General features: G+C 41.4%; 1 protein-coding gene across 1 annotated transcript in view; it reads left to right on the forward strand.

Moving 5' to 3' along the window:
• Positions 1–11,152, forward strand: part of LOC124552666 (F-box/LRR-repeat protein 7-like) — a 101,162-nt gene extending 90,010 nt beyond the window's left edge. The window contains exons 7-8 of the mRNA XM_047126990.1: positions 5,309–5,533; positions 10,267–11,152. Coding sequence (XP_046982946.1) covers positions 5,309–5,533; positions 10,267–10,582 — 541 coding nt within the window. The 3' untranslated portion in view covers positions 10,583–11,152. The remainder of the gene's footprint in view (positions 1–5,308; positions 5,534–10,266) is intronic.
• The last annotated feature ends 1,034 nt before the right edge of the window (positions 11,153–12,186 follow it).

Genomic DNA, 12,186 nt, shown 5'->3' on the forward strand with positions numbered 1-12,186 from the left:
CTGACCTTGATATAGAGGATGTTAAATGTTGGTCTCGCTCGAACATTCTCCAGATCTGTCACCCATTTAACTTTCAAGTGGGTGTGCCAATTTTCATAACACAAGTGGGCACACAACATACTTCATAGACATGTAAAGGATGGCTATATATCTATTACCAAGGTCAGCATATATGAGCAAAACCACAGTTTAATCTTAGTTTAATTAAACAACAATAGAATAAACTTACATTAGCTACCGTATTTACTCGAATCTGAGCCACAATCGATTCTAAGCCGCACCTGAAAAATGAGACTCGAAATCAAGGAAAAAAAAAATTTCCCGAATCTAAGCCGCACCTGAAATTTGAGACTCGAAATTCAAGGGGAGAGGAAAGTTTTTGGCCGCACCTCCAAATCGAAACAAAGTTGGTCCATTGTAATATGAGACACAATTTAGGTCGAATGAATGACTATACAGCTACAGTAGTTCAGTACGAGTCGTAAGCTTAGCAGTTACCAGGTAACCATTGCTGTGTGTCAGGCACTCCTTCCGTATTTATACGGGTACCCTTCGTTTTCCACATGCTTCGTCTGGTTTGCAGTGATTGCTTAATTTTCTTTGATCTTAGCAACCATCTCTTCTCAGAGGTAGGAAAAAATTCAGAATGTAGAGTTGGCCATATTGATAAACATCCTTAACAGTCTTGCCAGTCACATTTTCCTAGTGCAGTGAAACGCTGCAACATTCGAAGATGAACAATATGGAATTTGTATTTACTTCGATGGATAATGTATGAAAATGCAGTGGTCGAAATCGGGGTGGAGGAAAAAAAGCTCTTCTTCCACTTTTTTTTTAAATTTATTTACTGACGGAGAGGTTTTGGCGCCAGTATTTATCTTTGTCCCTGCAAAGCATGCCTATGTAGCGCTACATATATTCGACGGCAGAAGTTAATTGTAGCGGCACCTACCAACATTTTTCAGAACTTCTGCTTACTTTGCACTCGATTCTAAGCCGCAGGCGGTTTTTTGTATTACAAAAACCGGAAAAAAAGTGCGGCTTAGATTTGAGTAAATACGGTACATCACTGTTTAATTAAGCAATAATAAAATAAACTTTCATTGTATCACTCTGTTGTTGCAGTGTGGTGACCAGCTAAGAGCATTAAACATTCCATTTGCACCATATCCCCGACGAAGACTTATTCCATTACTAATTATCTCATATGGAACTGCCTCATTAGTGGGTTGTGCTGCTAGCTTGCAATCTGGATCATTTTCTTGCTTGGTTCTTATATTTTTTCTCATGTGGCTGGCTATTTATTTTATGTTACTGCTTCTCACTTGGACATCTAACAACACAGCTTATAACTGTGTTAGCTTAAGCAACAATGAAGGAAAAGAAGTGCACTCGCAAATGTAAAACAACAGTGGAATGTTGTTGGCGAACTTTATACATACACTCAAGGGTTAAAACATTTCGTCGTGGGATCTCCGAGAGACCACCACTCTACCACTACAATTGATACTCTGGAATGGCATACCTGCATTTGTCATCTGAAGTTGGCATACCTACATTTGTCATCTGAAATGAGTTCGACTTGATGCTCAGCTGGGTTGTTACTCCCAGAGAAGGCAACTCTGTGTACTAAAATTTGCTCCCCATATACCCTCAAATCTCTCCCACAAGACATAGCCCTATCGAAGACAACTTGAGTGCCTGGCAGTAGGGTTTGCATTATTCAGCAAAATCATGAGCTTTGCTGCGGTAGCATAGAGGCTGGTAGAGTGACCCGAGCCAGACAAGTCGACAGAGGAGCCAGATGAATCATATTTCACATAGTGCGGGGAAGGGGGGGGGGTCAGTTTAGGCGAAGAGAAGCAAACATCCCTAGGGCAGGAAACTCCCAAGGAAAATCCTGGTCCTCCAGGGCGGGAGTTGGGCATGGGGCCAACAACCCCACCTCGTAAAATGGAATTGTTGTGGATACCACATGTTGGCCTCAGAAGGATACAGATTACAGCATGAAGACAAGACAAGGCAAAGAGAAAGGTTAATGAGAAAGAAAATCGATAGCGTGATAGCCACCTGGAATGTGAGGACACTTAAGAGACGTGGAAAATTACAAGAAATTACAGAGGAAATGGGTAAGTATAGAAAGAAAATAGCAACCCAAAAAAAAAAAAAAAAAAAAAAGTAGTGGAAAATACAGGGGATGATTGCATTGGACAAAACACATACTGATGTATAGCAGAGGACATGCAGACCATCCAGGTACTGGCTTTATTGTACATAGCTCAGTGAAGGCAAGTATAATTAGCTTCAAAGAAATTAGTGATAGGTTTTGGTCTTCGAGAGTTAAGGCAAAACTTTTCAATGTTATGATGATGCGTGTGGCTATGCCCTAGGAATCAGATGGAGATGAAAAGGGTGCATATTACTCCAGAGGAAATCAGCAAAGTACAAAGGCATGATGCACAAATGATCATTGTGTATCTGAATGCAAAACTAGAGGAAGAAGAAGTGTATAGAAACATAATAGGAAAAGAGAGCCTGCATGAAGTCAATAATGATGATGAACTAAAGCTGATAGACTTTGACAATGGTAAGGAGGTGATGATAAAAAGCACATGGTATGCAAGGAAAAATATTAACAAGTGTACATGGCCACAGTACCAGATGGAGTTACAAGAAACCAAATAGACAATGTAATTATAAACACCACGCAGCAGACGTTATGAAAGTTAGTAGATGTAGAGGGGCAGACAGGGACACAGATGAGAATCAGATATAGCCAGAAGATCGATATGGGAAGAAACGAAAAGAGTAGGGGAAAAGTGAAACACGGTATAGAAACTCTCCAAAGTAAAGAAAAACAGGAAGAAATTATAAGAGATCATCGAGACAAGAAATAGTACATAAAAAAGGGAATGTGGAAACTAAATGGGGATACTTAAAAAAGCTTTCAGTGCAGGCATGGAAGGAGCATTATGGAGGAATACCAAAAAACAGTGAAATGTTTTGAATGCTCCCTGGAAGTACACGAGAGAAATGAAGCGAGACAAAGAATTCTGCTACGGAAAACAAGACTGGTGGTGTAAGAGAGAGAGAAGAGGAAAGAACTGGAAAAGTTACATAGGATAACGAAAAGGCAGTGTGAAAGGAGGAAGATAGTTCAGTTGGATGAAATGAGAGATGATGATGAAACACGAAAGTTTTGTGAAAGGTCTGGAGGTATGAAGAGACGATTCCAACTGAGAGCTGTCTCCTGTAAGGGCAAAGATGGAAACCTAATTGGAGGTAAAAGCAAAGCTTTGGGAAGATGGCAAGAGTATTTTGCCGAGTTACTTGATGGAAAGGGGGGAGGGAGCAGAGAAGGAAATCTTGAATGAGGAAGAGGAGGAATTGGATTTGGAACTGGAATTAGAATCGGAAGTGGAGGAGCAGGAAGTTGAACTACCGGATTAACAGGAAGTGAAAATGCAGTTAAAAACTTAAAGAATAGTAAAGCAGCAGGATGGCATAGAGCCGGAATTATTAAAATTTGGGGGAAAGAAGATGGGGACTACTGTTAATTACCTAATAAAGAAAATATGTGGGGGAAAGGATTGGAGCATGGGAGTAATTTGTCCCTTACATAAGAAAGGCGATAAGTCAGAGTGCAGTAGTTACCGTGGAGATGCTCCTAGATGCAACATGAAAGGTGTTGACTGAGAGTTTAGCCTCTCGTCTAGAATACCAGGTGGAAATGGTACTTGGGGATTATCAAGCTGGATTTAGAAGAAATAGTTCCACAATGACCCTCATATTTTTATTGAGGCAAGTGCTAGAGAAATTTTATGGAGATGACAACAACTGCATCAGATGTACATTGATTTTAAACAAGTATACACTTTCCAGAATGATATTTTCACTCTGCAGTGGAGTGTGCGCTGATATGAAACTTCCTGACAGATTAAAACTGTGTGCCGGACCGAGACTCGAACTCGGGACTTTTGCCTTTCGCGGGCAAGTGCTCTACCGACTGAGCTACCCGAGCATGACTCACGCCCCGTCCTCACAGCTTTACTTCTGCCAGTCTCTGTGTGGCACACAGTTTTAATCTTCCAGGAAGTTTCATATCAGCGCACATTCTGCTGCAGAGTGAAAATCTCATTCTGGAAACATTCCCAAGGCTTTGGCTAAGCCATGTCTCCACAATATCCTTTCTTTCAGGAGTGCTAGTTCTGCAAGGTTCGCAGGAGAGCTTCTGTAAAGTTTGGAAGGTAGGAGATGAGGTACTGGCAGAAGTGAAGCTTTGAGGACAGGACGTGAGTCGTGCTTGGGTAGCTCAGTCGGTAGAGCACTTGCCCGCAATAGGCAAAGGTCCCGAGTTCGAGTCTCGGTCCGGCACACGGTTTTAATCTGTCAGGAAGTTTCAAGTATACACTTATTATGGACGTAACCACTGTATTACAACAGAAAGAAACTGTGATTTGTCAATGTTAGAGGAGCATGTGACCTTGTACATATACCCCTTCTTTTAGATAAATTGGAAAAACTTGGTGTACTGTCTAGAGTGATGTTGTTATCAGTACCCTGATCTCTCAAAGAAAAATTTACATTAATTCAGAGGTATTATGCATGGTCCCTTTCTAGGTTTGCCCAAAGGAGCAATTATAAGTGTTTACCCTTTATGCGCATGAATTAGGAAACTCAATCTCTGCCTTCCAGAATGTTACACACACACACACACACACACACACACACACACACACACAGAGAGAGAGAGAGAGAGAGAGAGAGAGAGAGAGAGAGAGAGAGTGGGGGAGCTTTGGCACACACAATAGTGTTGAAGAAGACACAGTGGGTCTGTCTTTGGAATTCTTTTCTTCTTCTTCTTCTTCTTCTCCCCCACTGTCTTTTAACAAGGATGCACAAATAAATAGTCCTTATTTTTAGGCAGTTTATGGCAGTAGCATAATAACTTCAGTACTTTGCTTTGGGGGCTCTGTGGTTGTGTTAAAATGTTGTTTTAGTCTTAATAAATAAATAAATAAATAAATGTCTTTCTTTCTGCAGCTCTTTCTTTTTGTAAGTATACCTGTTATCCCTGCCCCCCCCCCCCCCCCACACCCCCCACCCCCTGCCCACCCACGCCACCAAAAAAATCTATGGTAGGCTGGAGTTTAACTTCATGACACTTTGTCTACTAATTGTTCGTAATTATTTGATTTACTTTAAAGATGCTTTGTTTCACAGTTGATCACCAGCAGTAAAATTCATTACATTTTTCTCTACCCTCCTGTTCACAGATAAAAGGAAGAACTCTTGGGTTTTGTTTCAGACTGGACGTGTCGGGCTGTACAGGTCTTGTTGGAGCCCTAATCCCCTACCTCACTGGACTACACCGACTTCAGACTTTAATAATGGAAGACATGGAGTTTCAAGAGTTGCAACCAGGTCTGAGCAGTATTGTCGAACTAACAAGTTTGCGCTGCCTGACACTCTGCTATTCTTTTGTTACTGGAGTGCCATTTGACAAGTTTCCAGGAAAACTTGTCAATCTCAGGTGAGAAAAGAACTCCATTTACATGATTACTCTGCAGTTCACTGTCAAGTGTTTGACCGAAGGTTTATACAACAGCTTTCACACTTTCCCTATCGTTCCACTCTCAGACAGCATGTGTGAAAAATGAACACCTTAATCTTTCCCTTTGAGCCCCAAGTTCTCTCTTACTTTATTACGATGATCATTTCTCACTATGCATGTCAAACGTCAACAAAATAGTTTGCCATTCAGAGGAAAAAGTTGACGATTATAATTTTGTCAAGAGAGATTTCTGCTGCAGAAAATGTCTCTTGTATTAATGATTGTCACACCAACTCAATTATCGTACCCATAACAGGTGTGATTGGTGATATGAATGTCTTTATATAAGGATAGTTACGTGTCCTCTTTGTCTTTAACAGCAGAATAACTAAATAAAATAATCTCAGATTCCAAGCTCCGTTTTTTGAAATCTCAAATGATAGTTGACACAGCTCAACAAGCAAGAAAATTTTGCAGGAATATGAGAATAGTTACGTTCTGTCAGTGTACCTAGATGGGTAATCAGCATGTGTGATTGTAATACGGAGGACTCGAGTTTGATTCCTAATGATGCTGGTGATTTTTCCCTGGAGGGTGGACTGGAACAGAAAAAAAACGTTGCGTTGAGAGACCAATTGAGGAGCTATTTGATGCGTTCTAGTGGCTCCTGTCAGAGACAGCAAAGGACTTGGAAGAGCAGTTGAACGGAATGGACAGTGTCTTGAAAGGAGGGTATAAGATGAACATCAACAAAAGCAAAACGAGGATAATGGAATGTAGTCGAATTAAGTCGGGTGGTGCTGAGGGATTTAGATTAGGAAATGAGACACTTAAAGTAGTAAAGGAGTTTTGCTATTTGGGGAGCAAAATAACTGATGATGGGTGAAGTAGAGAGGATATAAAATGTAGACTGGCAATGGCAAGGAAAGCGTTTCTGAAGCAGAGAAATTTGTTAACATCCAGTATTGATTTAAGTGTCAGGAAGTCGTTTCTGAAAGTATTTGTATGGAGTGTAGCCATGTATGGAAGTGAAACATGGACGATAAATAGTTTGGACAAGAAGAGAATAGAAGCTTTCAAAATGTGGTGCTACAGAAGAATGCTGAAGATTAGATGGGTAGATCACATAACTAATGAGGAGGTATTGAATAGAATTGGGGAGAAGAGGAGTTTGTGGCACAACTTGACTAGAAGAAGGGATTGGTTGGTAGGAAATGTTCTGAGGCATCGAGGGATCACCAATTTAGTATTGGAGGGCAGCGTGGAGGGTAAAAATTATAGAGGGGACCAAGAGATGAATACACTAAGCAGATTCAGAAGGATGTAGGCTGCAGTAGGTACTGGGAGATGAAGAAGCTTGGACAGGATAGAGTAGCATGGAGAGCTGCATCAAACCAGTCTCAGGACTGAAGACAACAACAACAACAACAACAACAACAACATAGTGGCTCAAGGGCCTAAAAGCAGACAGTGACCATAAATTATTCTGGTCAAGGTTAGAGTTAAACATGGCTTGTAATTTCTGTAAGGCCTTGCCATTTTTGAGACACAAATTCCGTGAAAGTTGGCTGAGAAATTCTGAAATGGCTGTATGTAAACAGCGTAAACAGTTTTAGTAAAATGTTGTTTAGGAGGGTACGATCCCATGATGACACCTTCCCCCCTCTCATCCGTGCATGGTGTATACTTTTTGTCCCCCCCCCCCCCCCCTTCCGAGCACATAAATAGTGTTGGAAGATGCCTGCGAAGTCTCTTAATGACAGGCTATATCTAGTAATCCTACTGGTCTCAATCCATACTGTGAGCAACATAGGCATTATAATAAACTGCACAGTACTGGACTTTATCAAGATCTGTATTTAAATTGTACTTGCGTATTCCTTCCTTTCCTTCTTTACCCTCTATCTCTTTTTCCTTCTCCTTGTCTGTGTATTGTCACCTTATTTCAGGTTATTGCCTGATCCCTGTTTTGTGTGTATGAGGGTGAATCAAAAAGTAAGTTATACTTCCAAGTTACAGCCATGTATTAAACGACATACACGTAGTAACACGGCTATGACAACATACAATGTTAAGTTCACTTTTCCACATAGTCCCCAAGAGACCGTAAACATTTATCGGAATGAGTAACCAGCTTTTCGATTCGAGATGCGTAGAGATCTCCTCCAGCGATATGTAACCACTTGGATACAGCAGCTTTCACCACCTCCTCATTTCGGACGTGTAGTGTACCATGGTCCTCCTTCATCTTGCCAAACACATTATAACTGCATGGTCTGGACCATATGGAGGATGTTGCTGTACCTCCCACTTGTATCGTTACAGCAGTTATGAGCTTTTGTGGGCCCGAGCGCAGTGTCGCGTTATCACACAGCAAAATCACACCCGTGCTCAATTTTTCAATGCCAATTTTCTTTATTGCCTTGTGCAAACAATGCAGCATTTGACAATACAAAACATAGTCGATTGTCATGCCTTCTGGGATAAATTCCACATGCACCACACCCTCCGTGTCAAAGAACAATGTTGCCATCACCTTCTCTGCTGAAGGTTGGACCTTTGCATTCTTTTGTCGTGGTGATGCGTGCACCTGTTTCATGATGTTCTCTTTGTTTTGGGGTTGAAATGGTGGACACATGTTTCATTCCCTATGATGGTTCGCTGCAGAAACTTGTTGCCCTACAAAAAATACTGTTCCAAAATTGTCAGTGACAATTGGAAATGCCCCATGTGAGCATCAGTGAGCGGCTGTGGGACCTATCAGGTACACAGTTTATGATATCTGAAGTGCTGGTGAACAGTGGAGAGTACACTGTTGTACGAAATAATCATTATGCTGGAAATTTCCTGCAGTGTTATGCGCCGATCTTTTCTAATGATCTTATCCACACGGTCGACATTTGCAACGGTACTGGACATCGTGGGCTTGCCTTCGCGATATTGTCAGTGACATCCGTGCATCTGGCATCAAATTATTTACGCCACTTTACAATAGCTGGGTGAGACATTGAATGCTCACCATATACAGCAATGATTTCACAATGAATTTCTATGCACCTGAGCTGTTCAGCCCACAGAAATGTGATCATTGCAAGCACATCCAATTAGGAGTGAACATCCAGTTGATGCGCCATTGAGCCTAGCCCATTTGCACATGCAACACGGCGGGATACCACACCATCTACCGTATCGGATGTGTCAGCAGTTACTGTTGTGTGCTACACGTAGGCCACAGTCACAACACACAGCGTGCTCTTGCGGCGAGCTGAAGTTCAATTCTTTTATCTTGGCGGTTCGCGGATGCCCGCCCAAACGTGGGAGATTGCTGCGTTGCCAGTTGCAAACGATGCACGTGTCAAGAGAAGCAGCGCCATAGTATAGTATAGTTCGCAAACTTACGTTTAGGGGGGAGCGCGCAGTTTATGAAGTAAAGCCACCATGGCTGCATTAACCCTTTCACTGCTACAGAGACGTGCTCCCCGCATTCCACGCTGTGCGCGATTTTGTCATCACTGCACTGCTCGCCTGTGCTGACACATGGCGTTCTGACTGCTTTGACACACTTGTCATTCGATTTCACAAAAACATAGATCAGTCGACGAAAACATTGAATATGACATTGCCAAAGCAGCGAAGCAAAGAATTGCGTCAGACAATCAAGTAGCTCGGCAATGTTCGAGCCGAAACTGTGCTCTAAATAATACTTTTAATACTGTCGCAAAAGAATATATCTCGATATGAATAGTAAAACAGCGACTGCGGAAGAGAAGATATATATACAAAAAAGATAACACAAATATTGTATGTGTGCCTTTTCATTGTTTGTAATTTCTGTGAAAAGAAATATTGGAGGACAAAATTAGAAAAACCAAAAACTTATTATGATTATAATGAAGAGACAAAGCACTAGAAATTTCAAAAATTACATTCAGACACATAAAATTCATGAAGTAAGACACTTCGATATTGTTTTGAAATAAAGAAAATACTAAGCACCAAACAAGCTTTGAACTCAGAATGTTCCGCTTAGCAGCCAAACACCTTACCCATTATACAGCGCAGCTCTTCGTTCAAGAAACGTCCTGGAGTACTCTAAAATGTCAAGCAAAATACCGACACACACTGTTGATATGACTATGAATTACTCACATTTCCTCAAAGTACAATAGGAAATAAACAATTACCACTGTTCTTTATTACGAAAAAGCGGTTCGTGAGAATAATACAAACACCTTTCCTTGCTATCGCCTGACTTAGGAGGCTTACTACTTGTTTGGTTTAATTAATTAATAGAATATGAAGCAGTTGGTATAAAGAATGCTTTTTCCAAACTTTCTATAAAAGAAAGTCTGCTATCAGGAGATTGCTTTTGTTCAATTACTTTATTTATGACTGAAGCGTTTCTAAAACTGAAGACACTCGTCCGTGCTCCTGCACTGCAGTCAATCTCTGGCAACGTCGTTCTCTGTTCATTGGCTGACTGTGTTTTGTGAAGTCAGATGCGCAGAATGAACCTAAACTCGGCCACCGTCGTAAATGACGTGCACTATTGTGTAAGTTACTTTTTGATTCACCCTTGTAAATGTGAGCATACATTTACACAGTTGACATGTCTGATCAGTACTGTTGTACAAACCTTCGCTTTATAGAGCTACCTTAGTTGCATCTTCACATTGTCACAGCTACAGCAGTGTTTCCAATTCTCATCGTAGGCAGCTGAGAATCCGAGGGTGTCAGGGTGACCCTAGATCCATTGACGGGCTGGAAGAGCAGATGCCCAATCTTAAAATCTACGGCAACTTTGAAGCGGACGAACCGTCTTATCTCATGGAAGATCATAAGCATGATGCGGATCTTGCAGAAAATGAAGAGAATGTGGAGCCTAATGCTGCAGACAAAGCGCAGGATGGAACTTCGGAGAATGACAGAGACAGTGACGCTGATAGTATCAGCAGCAGTGATAGTGAGAGTTACAATAATATTTGGGATGAAAGCAGCATATCTGTCCTTTTCTCAGAGGATATGTAAAAGTGATATGCTATTTATATGGGAATATGAATCTCAGTACCGAATCAAACACCTGAAACTCCAGGTTGGAATTTCAACAGTATTAGGAAAAGATAGATTGCTACTCACCGTAAAGATGAACCATTGAGATCCAGACAGGCACAATGAAAAAACTGTTGCACATTATAGCGCTCAGCCAAAGCCTTCGTCACACACACACACACACACACACACACACACACACACACACACACCTAACCTCATACAGACATTGAACACTACCACTGGTAGTGCTGGCCAGAATCTACATCTACATCATTACTGGCCAGAATCTACATCTACATCATTACTCTGCAATTCACAATTAAGTGCTTGGCAGAGGGTTCATCAAACTACTTGTAAGCTACTTCTCTACTATTCCATTCCCAGAGAGCGCACAGGAAAACCGAACACACAACTCATTCTGTGTGAGGTCAGATTTCTCTTGTTGTATTATGATCATCATTTCTCCCGATGTAGGTGGGTACCAAAAAGATATTTTCACTCTCTGTGGAGAAAGTTGGTGCTTGAAATTTCCTGAGAAGGTCCTATCACAGTGAAAAATACCTTTATATATACTAAGATGGTATCTGTTCTTTCGGACATGTCCGAAAGAACAGATGCCATCGGTGACCATGCAGCTCGTTAGAATGAAATTACAGTGAAATGAACACCCTTAGCTGCTTACAGGCGTTGATGTACGTCAATGGGGACAGACGAAAATGTGTGCCCCGACCGGGACTCGAACCCGGGATCTCCTGCTTACACGCACAAACAGAGCCCGAACTCTTATGGGAATCAGCAACGCGCTGCGAGTAATGAGTATAATGGGCGGGCGCACTACGAATGTAGTGCGGGACAATACGTTGAGAATGTGGGTTTCGCGGGAGGTGTGTCAGAGATAAATCCTCGCAGTCACACTATCCTCTGTGTCTCAGATGGATAGAGCGTCTGCCATTTAAGCAGGAGATCCCGGGTTTGAGTCCCGGTCGGGGCACACATTTTCATCTGTCCTCGTTGATGTACGTCAACGCCTATAAGCAGCTACAGGTGTTCATTTCATTGTAATTTCAAAAATACCTTTGTTTTAATTACTGCCACCTTCATTCGTGTATCATATCTGTGGCACTCTATCCCTTATTTCGCAATAATACAAAATGAGGTGCCCTTCTTTGAATGTTTTTAATGTCCTCATCAATCCTGTCTGATGTGGATCCCGCACCGCACTGTGGTACTCCAAAAGAGGGTGAACAAGAGTAGTGTGACCAGTCTCCTTAGTAGATCAGCTACATTTTCTAAGTATATTGTCAATAAATCACAGTCTTTGGTTCATTTTCCCCACAACATTATATTCGTGATCATTCCAAATTAAGCTATCCATAATTTTAATCAACCAAAAATATAGCGGATTCCTTTTAGTACTCTTGTGGATGACTTCACAGTTTTCATTATTTAGAATCAGTTTCTGCGGACTACATAGATATCTTGTTTAAATCATTTTGCAATTTGTTTTGATCATCTGAAGATTCTACAAGATGGTGAATAACAGCATCATCTGCAAACGGTCTTAAGAGGGCTGTTCAGAA

Source organism: Schistocerca americana, chromosome 10 (assembly GCF_021461395.2).
Source record: "Schistocerca americana isolate TAMUIC-IGC-003095 chromosome 10, iqSchAmer2.1, whole genome shotgun sequence".
In the NCBI taxonomy this organism is placed as follows: domain Eukaryota; kingdom Metazoa; phylum Arthropoda; class Insecta; order Orthoptera; family Acrididae; genus Schistocerca; species Schistocerca americana.